Raw genomic sequence first — 22,007 nt, forward strand, 5'->3', positions numbered from 1 at the left:
CTTAAACCTCTTGTTTTGTCATACTGACAGTTTCACAGCTGAAAAAAAAAAAAGCTATCTGAAGATTAGACTATGCACTTCACTATCAGGTATACTGACAGGGCGGTCATAAACATAATCAGACCAATTGAGCCCAGCCAGGCAGAGAAATCTAAGCAGTGTCTCATGCAGAAAGATTCTGATCTTAAGGTTTTTTGTAAAAACCCCTCTGCAAACATTAATAAAAGCTGTCACCACTGAGGCGATCGTGACTCAAGAGTTGGCAGCTCGTCTTGTAATCGGAAGCTTGCCGGTTCGAGCCCCAGCTCGGACAGTCTCGGTCGTTGTGTCCTTGGGCAAGACACTTCACCCGTTGCCTACTGGTGGTCATTACCGGTGGCGCCAGTGTCCGGCAGCCTCGCCTCTGTCAGTGCGCCCCAGGGCAGCTGTGGCTACAATGTAGCTTGCCATCACCAGTGTGTGAATGGGTGGATGACTGAATGTAGTGTAAAGCACTTTGGGGTCCATAGGGACTAAGTAAAGCGCTATACAAATACAGGCCATTTACCATTTATCATTTACCACAAGGTGGCAGCGTTATACCAGAAAGTCAAATCATGTTTACAAACTCAAAGTGTTTTCCAATCGAGGCAAACAGATCAAAACACCAGTTTTACAACAATAAAACAAGACTCGAATAAATACAAAAGCATAAATAACAATAAACACTGTAAAAATTAATAAGCATTAATTGTTTATAAAGTTTTTGAAAAACCCTTTCAGATGCTCATTCAGATGCAGTCGCCAATGCAGATGGAGTCGCATGTTTAACTTGGGAGATGTTTGTGTTGCTGGATGCACTTCCTGACACAACCTTGTTTGTTTGGGCCTGGGGCTGACACTCAGAGCACATATGATTCCTGAAGCTGGGACTGGGTCTCCTCCCGCTCTTAAACCAGGGATGTTCACGCATAAAAGCATTGTTAATTACCCTCAGGCTTTCATTTTATTTAACTAATTATTTTATTATTAAAATAAATTAATTGTTACACATTTAGATTATAAAAAGATCATTTAAAAAATCTGCTATGACAGGAAAACCAATCAACTCAAAGAAGAGAAAGAAAAAAAGCTAATTCAGTTTTTCTGTCATTTACTTAGAGTTCTTTTTCTTGCCATCCAGGGTTTAAGGACAACTATGTTTAATTTTTTAAGGTACATATTATTAATACTGTTTTTAAAAAGTCTTCAATTAACTACAGCTTTAACAGAATTTGAAGAAACAACAGCTGCAGTGAGTCAACCAGGGAAATAATAATAAGAATTCAAAAAGGAGGTCTCTGAAAGAAATGGGAAAAGAAAAAGAAAAACAGCAGCTCACTCACTGGTATAATTCTGCTTCCTGGTGGTGAACGTTTCAGAAAACAATTTGCAGGTGACTGATTACAGCAGGTACTTATACCTAATGGCCAGTTGACAATTTACATAGGTGCCAGCTTGCCAAAGGGTCTGAGTCAGCCCACTGGATGGGTTTACACAGCATGAAATAAATCTTCATGTGCATATTATAACAACAACAGACTCGATGTATGTGGAAAAACTGAGATGTTGTTGAAATCTCACTTGTCTGAATACATGTCATTTCATCTGTTCATCATCTGTTTTTTTAAATGTTAAATTATTCTATAAAATTGTTCCCAGACATATGTTGATGTTGCAGGTGGTTAAGGGTGTTGCAAGGCTTCTAAAATCTCAGTCAGTAAAGTCTTCTTGTCTTACCCCAGCGTGATGCAGGCCTCTCGGACCACCTGGGAGCGCAGGTCTTTAGCTGACAGCTTGAAGGAAGCCTCAAGAAGTCGAAGCTGCTGAGGGAAACCTTCATAATCAGTGGCCCCCGCCAACATGAGGGAACGGACCTTCTTCAGCTACAGAGGAATGAGAAAAGAGAAAAAAAATGTCATGATCAAATATATATTACCTATCATCTTTATATGTAAGTGTGTGTGTGTTTTAAAGAGGACACATGTGCTTCCAGAATCTCACCGCAACCACTCGGTGCTCCCAGTCATGTTTGTCATCAGACAGCACTTCTCTGATCTTGGTCAGCTGGTCCTCGAGCTCTCTGTTAGAGTAGATCTGTGCACAACGGGACAGGAAGGGAAGCCACAATATTAGCAGGACTTATTTCAATATGGTGCACCAAAGTGACTGACCCCAAATCACCAGACTGTGCAGTTCCTCTAATGTCCACTAGAGGCTCAGGCAGTGAATCAGTCCCCACGTTATTAAAATGTCCAACTTTACAGCAGAAATAAACATGTTTACAGACTGATACAAAGACTGTTTTGGTGCAATGTTTTAATCAAGGCTTAAAGTTTGCATTGTCGGGGGCGTGGCTGTAGCTGCTAACTGCCTGTGAGGCTTTACCTCAGTTAATTGGAGTCCCTGAACTGGAGCTCTGCAAGGTGTTTGTGCTGTTGGAGCCTTTTGAAACATTTTTAAAGCAATAATCTGATTACTCTAGATAACCAGATAACCAATTAGCTAGCATTAACTGCCTTCCTACCCCACCCTTTTGTCTCAGTGCAGCCAAGAGCAATAAAGCTAGAATTATATCAGTTTTTTAAATGCTGTCTGTTTTGATTAAACATCGTGGATTCATTAAAGTCAATCTGACATGACATCCAGAAATCATGAACGCCTTTAAGTCATGTGGAAGTAGTTTTAAGGCACTTCATGATTCAGCTGTTCAGGTATTTTCAATAAAGCCAAGAATCCCAACCACATGATGATAGCAACCTGTGCTATCATCATGAGATGGACCAAGTATTTTGGACCATCACACAGGTGTGGACCAATTACCTCTAACACTCCTAAAGCCACACCCTCTGGGAAATCTAACTACCATCATACTAAAGCAAGGTTTCATATGGAGAATGTGGCCAGCTCACCTGGACCGAGGGCACGTCTTCAAAGGCTTTAATGAAATCCTCTTCATCAACAGCACCAGCAGCAGCTTCTTTACCTTTGAAAAATATACATAAGGCATTTTAAATGGTATTCAACAGCATCTTTTAAACTACGAATTTGACCAAAGAACAGAAGCCTTGGTTCAGTCATTAACAACCTGCTCTCAATGCAAGCACATCTATGACAAACGAAAAACTGCCGTCAAACAAAGATTTCTTTCTAAAACATAACGAATCGCCAGCCAACAGAGCTCGGCTGCCTGAGGGTAAACTGTTATGACCCAGGGTTAAACTAAAATGTGAATAACTGTTCATTAAATCAGAACAAATAGTGACTTTCAGCGGCAGATTATTTATTCCCAGCACTGAGCTGAGCTTGAACCTCTCCCTCACCCGTGGGCTTTGGCGTGGTGGCTGAGCTGGGTCTTCTGACAGAGCTCACTACAGTCCTCCTGCCACTGGGTGGTGCTTTGGAGGAGGAGGAGGAGGACCGGCCTCCGTCCACAGAGTCCTCATCCTCAAAGTTCTTATCTGCAAAAAAGAAGAAGAAGAAATGAGAAAGGGTGTAGGTGACTTAGGCTTTCAATATAGGCTGGCTGACTGTGAGAATTATTTCCCGTAAGGATCAATAAAGCACCGTTCAGTCATCGTTCAGAGGCTGAAATCATTCTCTTAAGTGTTAAACAGCCCTGAGTCATTGCTGCGTTGGATAACCTCTCAGGGGGGAGAGTGCAACACGGGCAATCTGTCAGGTGGTGTATGTATCTGTGCACGTTTTAATCATTCCATCCATCTGACTCTAATCTGGTTTGGCAGCAGTGCACACATGGCCCCCGGCGTCACCTGCCCAACGTGACCACTCACACGAGGGATTAGCCGGTGGTGATATCCGCCAGCTGAGGCACGGAGATAAAGGCGGTGTTTGCAGCCATGATCATGACCGCTGTCTGAGGACATTTAGAGACATTAACTTGCTGTTTAGGAATCAGGTTTGTGCCTTGTCTTTTATTTGTGGAGCCACGTATAATAAACTGATACATAAAATAGAAGCTTCATCCGCACAAGCTGCTCCCTGCATGAAAATCATCATCATGACCAAGAAATACAAAACATGACAGGGACAAAAAGGCAACAGGTTGGCAGACATGAGACGCACAGAGCCAGAGAGAGCAGAGCAATAACAGACAGACAGGAAGCTGTGCAGGGTGAGACGAGCGCGGCGAGGATGAAAATGAGGACAGATAAATGCATCGTTCTTACGAGGGCAGATTTTCTTGCACATCAGCTTCCTCAGCATGTCTCGGCAGCAGCCTCTAACACACACTCTCGCTTTCTTCAGGCATCTCTGTCGAATGGATTGTGTGTGGCTCCGGCACACTCCCAGACAAACCAGCCCTCTCCCTGAGGTGTGTGTGTGTGTGTGTGTGTGTATGTGTCACAGTAACATCACTGCTGATGCTGTTGGACTAAAGGCTCTAAAAACAGGGAGGGGTCTGAGGTTATGAAGCATTTTGTATTTACTGAGCACAGTTCCTGTACGATGACCACACTGTCGTGTTTAAATGCAGTTTCTCAAAAAGAAGTCAATAATGATGAAGCTTTATCTGTTGCTTATCGAAATGCAGGTCTCGGGGGAATCAGAGATGCTCAGACCTTCTTTATCCAGCCTCGTCCTCCAGCTTGTCTGAAGTGTTCATAAGCCAGCCGATAGATATTTCTTTCCCTGGGAGGTTGGAGGCATCCTGGCCAGTAGCCCAAAGCACCTCGCTTTTTGATGTGGAGGACAAACCCCTCCTGTATGCCCACGTTCTTCACCCTCTCTAAGAGACACTCTCCAGAGGAAGCTCCTTTCTACTGCTTGTATCGGTGATCTCATCCTTTGTCACTGCCCACACCTCGCGTCCATAGGTGAGGGTCGGAATGTAGATCACCAGTAAATCAATAGCTTCTCTGTGGCCCTCTGCTCTCTCTTCACCACAATAGACCAGCACAGCATCCTCATCACTGCAGACCGTCTCTCAATTGCTTACTCGACTCTCAACCCACTCATGATCAAGACCCCTGAGAAACACAGCCTTAGCTCTGTGACTTAGCTCAGCCAATTCTCATCCCAGCCGCTTTATACTTGACTGAAAAACAAAACAAAAAAACAACACAATGTGAGCTGGAAGTCGAACTGACACGTCACCCAGAACACAGATGATGAACACAACGTCTCAAAGAGCCAAGATGTGATCCTGGGTCCATGGAAGTGTGCACTTTAGAGTAAAATAACCAGTACAATCCACACACGAGGTGCAACCAAAGAAGCTCGGTGGGTGCTGAGAAAAGACGTGCAGATGCTATTCGCTCTCTATTCTCTATCGATCGATCTCTATGTGGCTAAACCTCTCAAACAATGAAAAGCCATTAGCTTACTGTAAACCCTTACTTTGCTGCCTGTAAAAAAAAAGACGCACCCCCACGTGCACCTGATATTGGGATTCTCCGTCCCACAAATGCTGCAGGTTGAGCTCCGTTTTGTATTATTGAGGCCCAGAAACACGTGGGGCTGCAGACCCACAGGGCAGATTCAAAGTGTGATGCTGTGGCTCAAAGCTCTGAGCTTTGCAACGACCTACACGTGACAATTATACACTTACTCTGATAACTTATGCCCCACTTGCTCCAAATAACATTAACACACCCAAGAGAGGCCAATACAGCCATATCAGACACAACATAACATAACGTATTAAATCTGCAGTAAAGTGTCTGCTGTAGACATTCATGAATTTAAACTTTGTGATTAAATTCATTATTTTCTTTCCAAAATGTTGGACACTACAAAGACACCTGTGTACACACCTTTTAGGCCAATTTAATATCAAAAGGGTTGTTAGTAAATATGGCCCCATATGGACTTTCTTTCCTTGAGACCATGAGACAAAAGCCCCCTAATCAGTTGCCTGAACCACCCTAACTGACTCCTTTCATCTGTTTGGATTTATTTTTGTTTCTAGAACAGCTCTTTTAGGTATGATCCTTGCAATCCATCACACCACTGTTAGAAAGTCTGATTAAGTGGCCAAGCTGCTCATCAGCGCATCTATTTTTTTTCCATGTTAAAGGAAGTAATCAGTTATCAGACGTCATCCGTAGGCCAGCAAAACCAATAGCCAATCACCTAAACACTCGCCCCCTCGCCTCTTCGTAAAGGCTAACAGCTCGCACACCTAAGCAGAAAGCACAGCGCCCGACCACACAGATGAGAGTATTGATCACAGCTGTCAGAGCAGCTGCTGCCAGCAACGCTGACACAACGGCTGGATTGTGTGTGTGATTTATCCAGGGAGCAATTAAAGCGGCATGCAACATGAGATGAGCAGTTCTCTCACACACACACACACACACACACACACACACACACACACACACACACACACACACACACAGAAGAGTGTGTGCCACAGCCTGAGGCGGGTCATTAGAGCATCTGAAGGTAAGTGAGTGGTGACAGCAGCAATCAGCCCACAAGCCTCTGGACATCACCTCCATCTTCCTGTAAAGGTTTCATCACTTGTAACAGGCGGAGGTCGTGAGAGACGTCAGCAGTTTAATGTTTTGGGTTTTTTTGTCAGACTAAAACTGTTTGTTCAGTTTCTCATCGATCTTTACACAACTGTGATAAAACACAACACTGGTTACAAGTACTCTGGAAATGTATCAAAAGTATCTGCTGTAGCTGTGAAAGTAAAGCAGGTTTAACACCTCTGTGTTTTATCATCACAGCAAAGCAAAGACGCAACCAAACACGTGAGAAATACATTTCATGAGAAAACAACAACAGTTTATCTGCAGGGGAGAAACAGCAAAAATACTAATCATGTGACTTTAAAAGGGGCCAAGATCTGCATCCATATTACGTTTTTATTTCATCTTAAATTCACTTAAGTATCAGTTAGTTTCCAGCGTGGGTAAGAGAAGAAATGAAAGCAGGGACAGAGAGCAGGTTTGTGTGGGACAGGTCGGGAATTTTGCTTTGCAGAACTTAAAAACAGACACATTTGAATTCTGCAGGTTTGGCAGTAATCATGTCAAGGAGAGGAATACTGCATTTTATCTGAACTCACTAAATGCAATAAGCCTGAAAGGAAGAACTGTAATGAGTGCATCTTTCTAATTTTCTAGTCTTATAATGTACACTCTACGACCCACAGTGATACAGTTTCTTTGGATAAAAGCTAAACACTGCAGTGTGGACTGTTGAATGTTGATAATTAAAATAGGGGATATTTTCTCAATGGGATAAAAAATGCTGTGCACTCCCACATAAGAAAAGGGACACTTGGTATACCCCACATCCAGCGCGAGTAACAACGCGATTACATCACCTCCTTCTGAATGGGTGTGTTTTAACCAAATTAACTGCATTTTTTTTTTTTTTTTGTAGACACATATTCTCATTTCAGTTTTCATTTCTTATTTCACTGTATTAACTCGTTAGTGTTGTTTAACCCCCTCTGAAAATAAAGGTGCAAATCCTGTTGTTTGAGGACTGAGAGGTGTGCTGCCTTTTCTGTCCACTAGGTGTCAGGATACACTGTGGGTGCAGTGCACAGTGGAGCTGTCAGAGCTGGCAATAGTAATCTGCATGAAGCCCAGATTTATATAACAGCGAGGATCTTTTTATACAAACAGAAGAAAAGCTCAGGGGAACAGGGGATTAACTGAAAGTTTAGCTCAGGAAAATTCTCTAAATCAAGGACAGAGGGAGGGCCTCTTGCTATCCCACCAGCTCGCTCGGTTTTCTTCTTCACCTTTTTGTCCCTTGGTACCCCCTAAGGGAGCCCAGAAGAGTCCATCAGGGATCTTCATGAGGCCCAAGGCGGTGTCTCCATCACTCACTGCAGCAGTTTAGCTGGTGTTATATAAGACAGCTGACTGGTGATCAGTGTTATATCATAATAAAGACTTCCTATGTTTTCCTAAAACAACAGAGGAGGATTTTTTATTTTTTATTTTAAAAAAAAAAATCACCTTCTGCCTGCAAATTATGTGCTGATGAAATCTGATGTTTACCATCTCCTGAGATTTGCACAGTGTCCCATTTTATTTTAGACCTCATGACTTCTGTTCATACCCGTTTGTTACAGACGGGATTTGATCCGTCAAATTTCGAACAGAAAACTGAGCTTCTTAGAACCACCGAGCAGGAAGGAGCTCACGTCCCTGTGAATTTCTTAGCTGACAACAATCAACATGTGATCAGTTCACCTATAAATCTGTTTATTCTTGTCTTTGTATGACTGAAAGAAAAGTTATGGAAATATAAAACAAAACCAGATTAAGAATTATAAAAATAAACACGGAATAAATTAATTTGAGGTAAAAAATGAACATAAGACAATAATCTAAATAAAAATAATTAGTAAATGAAATTATAATTACAGGAAAAAAAAAATCCTAAAACATTTGACCCCCCCTTTTTTAAGGTGAATAAATACTGAAGTAAATTAAGACAATTATCAGCATTAAATTAATTGTTTTGGTTCACATTAACAGCTGATTTATTTCTCTTTATTTTTTAAATACTGCCAGCAAAAAAAAACAACCCCCCCCCCCAAAACACACTCAAAAAGGCCACTCACATACACTCCTCTTGTGGTGTTCAGGTTTTTTTTTTGGCGCTATTTAATGAAAATCTGTCATTTTTTATCACTTCCTGTCCAACAGGATGGTGTGGGCAGTCTGACACAGTGGTCTCATTACTTCAGTGAGCCTGTGGCTACACATGTCTGTCTCTGTTTCACTAAAACTGTTTCCCCTGGTGTCACCCTGCTTTCAGGGTAGACAAAAAGCACAAAGAGAATTATCGATCACAAGTCCAATGAGCAACGAACACCTACTTTTATAATCCACTGTGGTGATGAGAAAAAGATCCACCTCACTGTCTGTCCCAGTGTTAAGACTCACTTTGTGCAGTCTTTGTTTCCCTAATAACTTTTTCCTCGGGTTTCTGATTTGCTTTTGATAGCACTTAACTTCATTTTTTGCATTATCACAGTTTTTTTTTTTTAAATGAGAAAGCAGGATTAAGAAGCTAAATCCATACATTACATACAGACATGTAGCCAAATGAGGAAAGAGAGGCCAACAGAGAGTCAGACTAACAAGAAGCCAGAGCTAGGTGAAGTTGTTCAGGCAGATAAACCAGGTCAGAGCCTGAACCACGTCATTCCAGTAAGTGTGCACCTGTGGGAAGCTGCTCAGCACCTTGGGCTTTGACACATGACACAGGATTGGCTCTCAAACATTTGCACATGGTGGCGACCTCACACAATCAATGAGCAAATACTTAAATGATGACTGGCAGGTAGAATCAGCAGAAACGGAGCAGGTTTCATGACCTGATTCGGACTACCAGCACTACAGTTTAACGTGCAGAAGCAAATTTGGTCATATGTTTTATGGACATCCATGACCACCGATGGGTACTAGGGCAGGGCAATATGGCCAAAAATATTTATCACGATATATATTTGAAAATTTGTGATAATGATATAACTGACGTGAGACAAAATACTTTACAACTCCACAACTTTATTAGTGCAAAAAAAACAAAAACAAACAAAAAACCCATCAATGTATTTTCACTTAAACAAACAGCTGTTTTCTATGCAAATTCCTTGCTGACAGTTTAACCAAAAGGCATTTCCAGTGGAAACTGGCCGACATATCCTGAACTATAACCATGTGTAATATATCTACAAAACTTAAAAAGAGGTTATACACACACAATACGGTAATACTATGTTGAAGAACAGTACGTATCACTCGGCGAGGCTCCTGACTACGGAAGCCGTAATGCTATGACAATCCATCAAGCGGTGCGGCTTTGTAGCTTATCAAAGTCGTGCTAAAACATTTTTTTACAGATTTTTGAGCGCTGTGTAAGACATAAAAAGTTTGAGGTTAACATTCTCTCAGTGTTTCCAGTGACAGTGTTTGCTTGTTACTGTTTGGGATTTGCTTCACATTCAGGTCTGTGCTCCCCCAAATGAGCCTGTTCACAAACTATTTGCACAGATTGTGAGTGCAGCAGAGTCTGTTTCCCGAGCAGAGGGGCCACTGCTGTACTGGCCTCTTATTGTGCCCATCAAAGACGCTGTTTAAACCCCAGAATCACAGGACTAGAAGGGCTGTCTGCACGATTCACTTGGCAGAGAGCAACAGTAAGACAAAAGCATCATTCAAGAGGTTTATACTCATCTCTTCATTTCTGTGCATCTCCCTTTGTTTTATATAAAGTCCTCCAACACCCCCCCCCCCCCCCCACCCCCTTACACAGTCTCGCTCGCATCAGCTGTGTACTGATGAACAATTATTACAAAATTATTTATTTGTGCGTAATATTAAAATTACACAAGAGGGGTTTAAATACCTCATTCAGCTAAAATAGAAGGCATCTTTCATTCAGATAGTTCTGAGAATAGTTGTCTGGTTCTTTTGCGTCAGCAGTGGTCTAACTATAGCAAACACACTGGTATGTGTGGCTCTTGTTTGATAGCTATCTCTTAACTTTGTGATGAGTTGCTTTGTCATTTTGCTGATATATAATCAGATGTATAATAAATGTAGGCCTTAATCAACAGACGCTGAAACTCTGGTGAAAGTTTATTTACAGAGGAGTTATAAAAGTCTGCACAGTCATTTATAAATGTGTGAACTGACAGTGAATTCCCTCTGGCAGGGGGGGTGCTGAATGATTTTGCAACCGAAAACATTAAAAACAGATTATGTTGACGTCTCTTGTAACATTTAACTGTCCTGCTGTGATCTAGTTTTTGCAAACAGCTGGAAATTTGTACATTTTGCTAATAAACTCAGTTGGCAATGAAGAGTGAACTCATTTGCTCCCAGCTGTCGACATGCAAAATGTATGTTTGAACCTTCTATTTTTATCAGTATGGCCTCTTCGAATCAAAGACATTTAAAGAAAAGGTACTTCTTTGGTGCTTTAAAGCCAAATCCTCCTCCACACAGTAAAGCAGCCAATGGCAGCAAATACACAGCATGCACACACCCACACACACACATTAATGAGCTTGTTAAGCTCTCTGCAAAGCACCACTTTCACTGTGTGTGTCACGATCAAAGAGCTTCCTTAGAATGAAGCGCTCTCCTTTCTCCTCGTTCACACACTGGAGTTATACTTGAAATCAGGTTTCACAGCTCAGAGAATCATGTCATTTCTCATTTTACAGACAGTCCCCGACATGATGTCACATGAGTGAAGAAACTCTGTGACTCTTACAACCTGAATTAACATGTTTTGTTTATTTTCCAGTCAAGAAATAGATGCTTAAACTGGCTGTCATGATGAGGCTGAGGATGCAGATCTGCTCATCACAGCTGAACACTGAGGGAAACAAAAACCTGCAGAGTCTGCAGGGTTTATGTAACAGCAGCAGAGCACAGAAAGGGGCTTGTGAGAGCTCACACACACACACACACACACACACACACACACACACACACACACACACACACACACAAAATGCCTTGGGAATTCAGCCAGTCACAAAAACACTGTGATTGTGTTCAAGAGCAGCTGACATGGCGTCCCACCCACCCACCCACAGCTCTCCTCTGTGGTTATAAATACAGCCTGGATCTGAAGCCTCAGTGTGCGCAGATCTGGAGAAATAATACAAACTTCTAGCTCACATCCGAGATATCCACACAAGCTATCCATCTGAACGATGCGCCACGGTAAACCAGACCTCCAAACAGTTTATACATGATTAGAAATCGTCAGAACTCACTGATTTTACGAGTGATTTTAAATAGATTTGGCTTGTTACAAAGATGGAGCTGTATTTATGATACGGGACAATTTAAAGTTTTAAATGCAGCTTTTATTAGCAAACTTACAGCTTATTTTGTGTTGAGAGCAAACACACAGATGCTTGGAGGTTTAATATCTGTGCATAAGTGAGCCTTTGTGTTTCAGTAGTTCTTTCTCCTCTCTGTAGTTTATAGAAAATAAAACATTTTATATGCATGAAATGTATATCAGACATAAGAAAGGAAATGTAAAGAAAATGGAACCAAAACAATAAACAGACTACTCCCACACACTGTTATGAAAACCTAAATATTAGTCACAGAACCGCTCCTTTTTTTGCAGCTGGTCTTAAAGTCAACATTTGGCTTGCTAGCATTAATGAAGCTTTGAAACAAACTGCACTGGATTTATTTGGCTAATTTTTGTGGCCCATACTACTCTGCTTCCAGGTAAAATCACCCCTGAGCAGCTCGAGATTACCTTCGCCTCACCCCTGTGGCCGTGTGAAAGCCGAGCACAACAGCAGAAATGAAGCATGAAGCGATCGCAGCAGGTCTGGAACACGACCAGGATCGCCCTCACACCGCCCCACACGATGTCATCTCTCCTGTCAGAGGAGCGCTGACGGTCTGTTTCTGATTTTACGTTGACCTGCAGAATGTTTATTTGGTTCCTGCTTAATCAGAAATTCACCAACATATCACACGCGCAACATATTTATAGAAACTAAGCGAGTGGAAAGGACTCTTGTTTATTTCTACATGTGCTGTATCAGTAGTGGAAAATACTGCAGCAAAATAAATCTCTGACTTCATGTTTCCTAAAGCCTGTTTCGCCCACTTCATCAGGTTTCTTGGAGCATCCGCCTATTTAAAAACGCACCACTCCCACTGTGAGGATGACCTGCTTTCTTCATACAATTCAAGTGCTGCAATAACTTTAGTTCCACTTTGGTTCTTAAAAGAGCTGCTGCTGACTGCTGCTCTGCCAGTGACTGAACCGCTGATGTAAAACTGCAAAACAAAATTCATGTCGGGGCTGGCTGCTTTTATAACGAAACGTCAGCAGAAGCAAGATTTTTTTGTCCTTGTATACTCCTACCATAAACCGAAGGTGTGCTTATCAAAAATTATACGCACAAAAATATATAATTGAAGGGATTATGTAACAAATTATCTAAATGATATAGAGAAATGTGTAACCATTTCCAGGATAAGGAAAATCAAATTGTCCCTCGTGGCTTCAGGCACCAGCAGGCATTCTCCAAACAAGAGGCAAAAAAATGTGACACTACCATGTGCACTGCATGGAGAAATCACAGTGTGACCGCTGAAAGCTGCTGCAGCTTCGTCACAGCAGTCACACTTATAATTATAACGCCACGCTGCTGCAGAAACAACCGGAGACTCCCTCCTCGATTGCCAGAGCTATCAAAAAAGTACAGAAGTGGCTCAGAGCTCAGTTTGCAGCAGAAAAAAAAAGATTACATAAAAAGATAAAAACTCAAACACAGAGCAAAAGAGACGATGATAATATTTTGGGTGTTTCAAAGCGTGTGGTCTGAGAGCTCCTCGCATTTCCAGTCTTACCTTCTCCAGCTGTCATGGTGCAAAGCTGCTGAGCAGAACAGGAATGCAGATCCACAGCTGATCGCTCCACCGATCGGTCAGCTCTAACCGAAGTCTCTGCCACCTCTCTCTCTGTTTACCTCACAGTACTGCCACAGAAATGGCTGCTTTGTTTTGCTCCCTCCCTCGCTCTTGTCGATTTATCCCTCCACAGTCTCTCACTCTGCTCCCTCCTCCCTTGTCTCCTTCCCTGAAAAAACAGCCTGTCTCTTTCCATCTGTCTGTAGTCAACCATCTAGAGAGTGAGCAATTGTATATTTTTGCACTTTTGAGATATTTTTAATCATAAAATTAGTCATTTTAGCTGATCTGTAACAGATAAATGAAACACTAAATGGATGGGATACACCAAGAGAGCTGTAAAAACACGATACTTGTGTAACATATAGCACTTTAGTTGCTGAAATAGCTCAATTTTGTGAGAGGTAAAGCTACGTTTCGTAATTACCCTCTGCAACTATATCTATTACCACCAGGGGGCAGCATTTTACCAGTGGGAGTATTGAGATGTTTTGGGATGTGTGCTGCCCTTAATTTAATTTCTGACATTTCTTTTAAGTCCTACTCCCTATTCCTTCCGAGGCTTTGTCTTTTCCCCCGGATGCCGACCACAACGGTTAAATAAAAGGTGCACTGACTCACTGCTTCCTCTTGTGGTAAAAAGTGATAATACATAGTTGAGCTTTAGCTGACATCCCTCCAACACTACGCATCCTTTAGACATGAATTCAAAGCTGCTTTTTTCAATCTCTTGTCCTTCAGTTAACTTTGGAACAGTTTAAACTTCTGCCCTTTGCAAAAAAGAAAAAAAAACCCCAACTGGATTTATTACAGTTTTCCACTTTTATTAATTTAGGAATATTTTTTCTCTTAGTTCACTTTCATTTTTACTGTGTTATTTAATCAGTGTAATTACTTTCAGTTTTAGACTGAATCATAATTACTGTAATGTGAAGGGTTTTCAGGGGGAAGATTTGGGGACAGAGCAGAATAGAATAGAACCAAAATTCAACAGAAAGCTTTATGCGGGTTTTTTTACCCACAGTCATGTAGAAATACCAGACTCAATAATCAGATGCAGCAATGCTTCATCGGGCCAGTTGTGTAAACAAATTTGACCAACCTTACAAAAAAATGAATAAAACTAAAGACATTTACTGTAATTCTTTCTCATTTCAGTTTCATGTGTGCACATCTTCAGTTCAGTGTTCGCTCTTAGCTTTTTGCTTAGTTTTGGTACAAAAGCACAAAAAACCTTTGCAGTGCCTGAGTTATTATGAAAGTGAACTACAACTAAAGTCAAAACTTAAAGTTTAATGAAACTGTTAGGTTAATCAAAATAAAATTTAAAACTATACTTTAAAAAAAAAAAAACCTGACTTACGAAGACCCCATTTAACGAAAAATTCAAGTTACGAAGGCACTTAACGGCAATATCTCTGCCCGTGTTACGATGCCCGTGTAACGAAATCCACTGGCTCTGATTGGCTGAGCCCAGAATGCCCAGAACGCCCACAATGCCTTCCGAATCATGTGACAACCCCCTTGGCTTTCGTATTTGCGCTTCGTTGTTCCACTTGAACGACTCAAAAGGCGCAATGGGTGCTTCGACTTACTAAAAATTTCGACTTAAGAAAGACCCTCGGGAACTAATTAATTTCGTAAGTCGGGGTTCCACTGTATATTTTTTTTTTAATATATAGATGAAACATCTATACTCTCTCTCAGTTTGGTCACACTACCATCCTCAGGCATCCATGTATGTGTTCGTTGAAACTCTAAATGACTGTTAAATTTAGCCCCTGACAAATGTGCTCATTGCATAATAACATTAACTGAGCATTTTCAAACAATATAAACTCAATGAAACATCAAAGTTGCGCTTCAAACTACAGTTTAACACAATTACAACTGAAGTACAAGAAAAAAAATGTAAAACGAAATAAAAATAAAAAGGCCTATAATAACTCAGTGCAGTATAACAACCCATTTCCTCAATGCTTAGAGCTTATTATAGTAACCATTGTCCTTGATGTAAATATGTAAGAAAAACTGTGTATGTTTCTGTTCTGTGTCCTGTTTGTTGTATATGTGTCTTCTAGCTGCTGTTACAACCAAATTTCCCCTTGTGGGACAATTAAAGGATTATTCTATTCTATTCTATTCTATTCTATTCTATTCTATTCTATTCTATTCTTATTTTGCTGTCACGGCACTCACTGCCCATCCACATTAACACCAGACATTCCCCTCTCTCTAAGACTGACAGATTTCAATTAAAACAAGTCACAGAGTCAATTTCAGTTGAGCTGTGAAAGAGACGAGTCGAGCCAAGCAGCTGATCGTGATGGATATAAAGGCTCAATATCTAATAAGCGCTGAAATGAGTCATGTGTACATGCTCCTCTCAGTCCTCCAAGTTAACTTTCACACAGCAACATGAACACTGGCTAAAGTGTCCACCTTTATTTATTATTAGGACTCACGCTCAGGAGTTGCTTCATATGTCCTACGGAGCTGAGCAATATTATTTATCCTCAGTGTCTGAAATTAAAGGAGATTACAAAGAAACTGACTGATGAGAACATTTTTTCTGGACTGGCTACAAGTAAAAAACAAGGATTAACTAAGGGGGGGGGGGGGGGGGGGGGGGGGGGGTGTCAGGTGGGATTTTTTTCTCCACTTTGATGGATTTTATACAGATCAATTTAAGGAGTCGAATAAACAGAACAAAGAAGATGAAAATATGGTGCAAAAATAACCGATAAAAATAGCAGGAAAGAGATGAAAGAACTTCAGTGCCGACTGAAATGCTGTGTCATCATCTTAACATTGCGACTGTGACTCAGCAGGCTGGTGAATACAGCTTAAATCTGACAGAAAATCGTGCCTCATCATGATTGATCAAGTCTTACTGAAAGTTAAACTTCACATGACACTCAAAGAAACTCAGAGCGGCAGCTGAGACGGGAGGTGGAGACTGTTTTGAAACACTGATCCCCGTCTCACCGTGTTCTCCTCGGATCAGCTGTTCTTGCTGTAAATGCGGCGTTAGCTGCAATTAGACAGAGTCAGCAGCTCCAAATGCGAAGAATTTCTAACATCCACCCAACTGCAGTTTTATTTTTGTGTGTTTCTGATATATTAACAGAGTCTGCTAGTCTTTTTTTAGTTCCACAGAGGGACAACTGAAATCTCTGACTCTCGCCCCAGGCTGTCCATTGGGCCTGAAACCCTCCCCCACCCTCCTCCTTTCTCCACATTCATGTACACATTCAACATGGAGGGTAGACTCAGAAGCTGACACGCCAGAAAAAGAGAGTGATGACACAGGAGAGAAAAATCTGCCACAAGGAAGATGTTGTCTTCAAGCTCTGCTGTCAAATAACTCCTAAATTTCACCCTGCACCATATGACAGACACACCAAGCTGTGCCATCCCCTCGAAACAAAAACGACTTAAACCACCAGAAAGAGAATTGTTTATGCTCCGGGGCTGCAACTGAGAAACCTTAACCCATGTATTTGTAGCTAAAAATCTCAGACATCCCCTGAACAGATTACAAAGAGGGCAGCTCTAAGGACACACTCACTGAACCATGAGTTCATATGTCCTTGTGAGAAGCAGTCTGATACAAAACGCCCACCAAAAACAACAACTACAACAACAAATGTATAAACTACAACACAGATGAAGCCTAACACCTCAGAGGAAGTCACAGTCTCTGGTCAAAAAAACAGGAGCAGTAAAATGGCCTGTATTTATATAGCGCAGTAATATTCAGCTAAAACCTCTGCAGCCACCAGGTTCACTGAAACCAGCTCTGCAAGTTTCAGCTGATTTTGCAGCTGACTCAAAAACAAAGGTGCAGGAAATCGGAACCTTTGCAGATTCACTTTCAGGACAACAGGCCCTCAGAGACCAGCTGTTTGGTCAGCCTGACCGACCAAGCGGGAGTCAGCCAGTCAGACAACGGGGAAAAACTACAATCTTTAATAAATGTGTTTGAGACGTCCCACCTGTTGCTTTTTGATAGAAGACACTGAGGTACATATAATTTATCCAGCCTAAAACTACAGAGATGTGATTTGAATTTCCACATCAGCCAGCCTCTAATGTGCTCTGCATACCAGCAGAAAGAAGCCTGAAGCAAAGGGAGGAGCACTCACCTGAACCAGAAGATGAGATCATGTTCCCGGATCTTTGGACTTCATCGAATTTGCTGAAGATTACATTCAAGCTGTAACAGAGGGACAGAGAGAAAGACAAGAATGTGAAGATAATTATGCAGATGGCACATAAAACAAAGCAGATGGGCAGCAGAAAGTAACTAAAGACCTGTTTACTGCACTATCCATCACCTCCGAGGTGAGAAGCCCTCCCTCGGCTTTCTGCTGCAGGGACCAAAATAGACCGAAACCACCACACAGATGACTAACAGGCAACGGGGCCAGAGAGAGAGCGAGCGAGAGGGGTGATGGAGGGGTGCAGAGACATATGGCCCAGTGTGAAGGAGGAACGAAGAGGACACAAAGGGAACAAAGAAGATGCCGCATCTGAATGTTCGCTGGTATCTGATATTAAACGTGAAATCACGTTTTGAGCCCGAGCTACAAAATTCTGGCGCCGTTTCAAAGAGCTTGTTCATGGCTGATTACAAGAGCGATGACCATAAATCCGATTTAGGAAAAAATAAATCATCTGGGGTGTTCAGTCATGAGCCAGAAAGTAACCTCTGCAGTGTGGATTTAGACCAAAAAGTGCACGCACACCAGCTCTACTGCAGTTCAGCTCAACTTTAAATCTGCAGCCAACTTCATAAATAATGAATCATAACAGAATATATATTTTATGTTTAAACAACCATTTATTTTACACTCTGTGCTGATTTCTGATGCTAAATCACAGGTTCACAGGTGCTCCGATGAGCTGCAGAATCATGTTTTAGGAAGGTATAATCCTTACATATGGATAATTCGATAGCAATTTAAAACCGTGGTAATATAAAGAAAAATCATCTAATTTATTTAGCATTAAAAATGGGAAATTCCTGCAGTACATCAGCCAAATCTGTAGAAACTCAATATGTGAAAAAGGCTAAATAAAATTTTATATAATTCTAATTAAAAAGAGACTCTTGAAAGTAGGGTTGCTATAAAATGTTTAATGACTTTTACATTTTACCCACTTGAACCAAACAGCGCGTGAAAATCAAGCTGTGGTTGGAACAGGGAACTAATAAAGGGCTCTCTGTTCATTAACCATCGCTCTACCGTTAATCAATGAAGGCTATCAAAGAGAAAAATTGTTAAACGGCAGCGGCCTGTTCTCTTACCGTGACTGTGGCAGGCCCTTCTTGCTGAGATCCAGCCTCACCCTCTCACCCACATGTCTGTAGATCTCCACCAGGGAGCTCATGGCTCCATCACGGACCTGGTGACCAGCATCACACAACAACATCAGAGAGGAGTCAAACAAACAGACGTTTCTATTCAGATGTTCCCCAGCAGAGTCACCATGAATAAAATGATGTAGTCAACTCATCAGACAAACCAATGGGGTGAAAAAAATTACAACTTTCACCTCCAGATGGCAGCATTTAATCAGGTACTCTATATGACATCCCTAGTTAACTCACTGCACCACCTGGTGGTACAAGGTGGTGCCGGCTGGCTTAATTTAAACTTCACCTGGTGTCTCTTCAATGTTTTGGTCATAAATTACACAAAATCTTCTAAAAAGAAAAAAAAAAAAAAAAAGAGAAGAGAGATGTCATGGTAGGCTTTACCTGACTAGTGGGGTCCCCCAGGAGGTTACATATATGAGGAACAATTTTATTGAGAGTCAGGCCTTGGGCTCCATATCTGTAAGACAAACAGATCAGAGTAATGAGCAGCGGGAAAAAAACGAGGAGACGGGAGGACACAGATTTTTAAAAATGAGGTTACGTGACGGCCCAATCGGCCTGCTCGAGCAGAACGAGCGAAGGAGGGAAACTCACGTGTTCAGCGTGGCGATGAGACAAAGGCACACTCCTTCTCTGGTCCGGTTGTTTTTATGCTTGAAGCCTCCCAGCATTCGGTCCCACACGTACTGCAAAAATACACAACATCATGTACACAATGAAACAGGACTTTTTCAAGCTTTTGACTACAAGGGGCCAACAGCTGTGGCTGCAAAAAAATCATCTGTTTATAGAGGAGTCTACGGGTAGATTGCCCTGACCTCAGTAAACACTTTCCCATTTATGTATATCTTAATTGTGCCTGGTTTAAATGTTAAAAGGGAGGATTATCAATGTTATGTTCATTGGCTAACGACATGTGATTGATAAGTCGTTAGTCAATGAGTGTGCTGCGTCCTCAGGTTTATAGCTGGCTCTATTGATGCAGTTCACCCAGATGATCAATTTGAAGCTTCAGAGCAGGACTTGGACAACCAGTGGTGGATGTCACCATGGTAACTTCTTTCTTTTATGCTGTCTGTGCTGGAGACCCTGGGTGTAACACCTGTCTAACAAGGTCAACCACTGGCATCCTGCCGGCCACCTGCCAGCCCCCAGCTTCCACTGCAGGAAGTCTGCGGGTGCAGACGGGTGTGGCAGCAGACTTTCACACCCAGTGAGACCCCCAAGCTCACCACAGAGTAAACAAGTGAGAACTAAAGCCGACATCCATCTGAATTTGAGCTAATGCATGACCGCCTGAACTGTCTTAGAAAAAGTGAGCGTGTTACCTGCGGATTGGCGGTTTGTTCCATGATCTTTAGCAGCAACGTTTGGTCTGTTTCTCGCACCTGATCTTTGGCATCTCCCAATCGATCAATAAGGCTGGGCAGAACTGAGTGAGAAAATAAAATATGAGTTATTTATTGGTACTTAACGATGGTGAAATGGCTCAGTTGTACAGGACGTTTTGTCAAGTTATTCTCATGCAAAGTAAGAGCAGATGAAGTGATCAACAGCACTCAACAGAAACTTGGTGAGAAGAGGTGAGAACAGTAGTTTGAAACTCTGAAACAAAAGCTTTTGATTTTTCACACATTTAAATTCAGGGGAGGATGCACTGAGAAACTTAGGTCATGTCCACACTAATACGTTTTCGTTTGAAAACGCATCTTTTTCTTTTTCTGGAAAGCGGAGGCTTTGGCCTTCTGTCCACACTGAGACGGCGTTTTTGGTCAAGGAAAACGCAGCGTTTTGAAAACGCCCTCCAAAGCAAATACATTTGAAAATGCAGTTTTCGCGTCCCAGTGCGGACAGTGAGCCTTTTCAAAAACGATGACACATTTTAGTCATGTGATGCAGTCATGTGACCAATTAAACTAAGATAGCAGAGGGCATTATACAGCAGTTTTGTTTGCTCTCAATTTTGACAGCCCTATTAAAGATTAATATCAGTTTGTACATGCTCCAGATAGCTTTTCTTCAAATTCTTTAATTCTCACTCGCTTTTGCAACTTTGTACTTTTGTGTTACTCGACATGTTTCAAAGAGCCTGAAAAAAATAAAATACAAAATACAAAAATACAAAATATGTTTTGTTTGATATTTGTCGATGTGTTTAAATGTGGATGAAGATTCATCCTGAGGGGACTGGGGCAAATAATGAGAGACACTGAGAGTCAACTTCCCTCAATATCAATCAGTATGCAATATTAACATTAAAATACATAAAAACTAAAAACTGAAAGTAAACTTAACAATTTTTAATTAGATAATGCAAACTAACTTTAATTTATAAAGATAATGACAAATGAATAGACTGAGTTTCACTGGTCAGGGTTTTTTTTTTTTTTTTTAATTCAAGCATTTGAAATAATATAGAGAAAAGCTCTGACTTCACTTCAACTCGATCAGATTACCACTTTAAAAATCCAACATTAAATAAAACATTAAATTCGCATCAAAGATTGAAATTTGAGTCTTACCTGTTCCCACCTGGGCTCTAAATCGCTCCTGTAACCTTGTCACTAAGGCAGATAAGAGGTCCAGGCCGAGCAGCGCCACCTGGTGGAGACAAAATGAAATGCACACATTAAATACAATTTAATGTAAAAAATAAAACAAAAACAAAAATCATCACAGAAATCTTAAACATATACAATTACATGTAAATATTTCTTTTACATTTAATAGAAAAAATGAAATCAGAATGAGGAATTTATCAACAAAGAAACACTCGACACAGGCCTGGGTGTGAAAAGGGGTGGGGTTAAAACAACAAACTGTGTGCACCATGACTCAGGGTACACACTCACAACACTGACCTGTAACACAGGCCCTGCCTCTTGCAACTTTCCTTGTCATGGGGTGAGAGAACTGCTCAAGGAACGCTTAGTGAGAGCAGTCCAGCTGACACCGTAACAACAACAACACACACGCGCATCGCCTGGCGAATGTCCAGGGTTTGGTGCACTTTTTGGAAACCCAATTACTGTGTGCAACAATAATAAAACAACGAGTAAAACAGCAAAGCAACAATGGCTGCTGCAATCTGCTGGGAGCAAAGATCCTACTGGGGAAACTTCAATATTAATCATCTCAGGATGAAGTTTAATCTGTACAGAGAACCTTTTTTTGTCTCAGCATGTCAGTACAGA

At 41.4% G+C, this 22,007-nt stretch overlaps 1 protein-coding gene across 45 annotated transcripts in view; it reads right to left on the bottom strand.

Moving 5' to 3' along the window:
• Nucleotides 1-22,007, bottom strand: part of clasp1a (cytoplasmic linker associated protein 1a) — a 97,125-nt gene that overhangs the window by 46,373 nt on the left and 28,745 nt on the right. For 44 of the 45 annotated variants that reach the window (XM_080903181.1, XM_080903220.1, XM_080903187.1 and 41 more), the window contains exons 3-12: nucleotides 21,336-21,414; nucleotides 20,142-20,245; nucleotides 19,408-19,499; nucleotides 19,195-19,270; nucleotides 18,742-18,839; nucleotides 17,576-17,646; nucleotides 3,342-3,479; nucleotides 2,931-3,004; nucleotides 2,023-2,115; nucleotides 1,759-1,904 (exon numbers count right to left, since the gene is read on the bottom strand). In XM_080903181.1, coding sequence (XP_080759307.1) covers nucleotides 1,759-1,904; nucleotides 2,023-2,115; nucleotides 2,931-3,004; nucleotides 3,342-3,479; nucleotides 17,576-17,646; nucleotides 18,742-18,839; nucleotides 19,195-19,270; nucleotides 19,408-19,499; nucleotides 20,142-20,245; nucleotides 21,336-21,414 — 971 coding nt within the window. Of the gene's footprint in view, nucleotides 1-1,758; nucleotides 1,905-2,022; nucleotides 2,116-2,930; nucleotides 3,005-3,341; nucleotides 3,480-13,367; nucleotides 13,541-17,575; nucleotides 17,647-18,741; nucleotides 18,840-19,194; nucleotides 19,271-19,407; nucleotides 19,500-20,141; nucleotides 20,246-21,335; nucleotides 21,415-22,007 lie in introns of those variants that run through there. The other variant, XM_080903207.1, reaches the window with a different exon arrangement.

Source organism: Rhamphochromis sp. 'chilingali' (genome assembly GCF_963969265.1).
Source record: "Rhamphochromis sp. 'chilingali' genome assembly, chromosome: 14".
NCBI lineage: Eukaryota > Metazoa > Chordata > Actinopteri > Cichliformes > Cichlidae > Rhamphochromis > Rhamphochromis sp. 'chilingali'.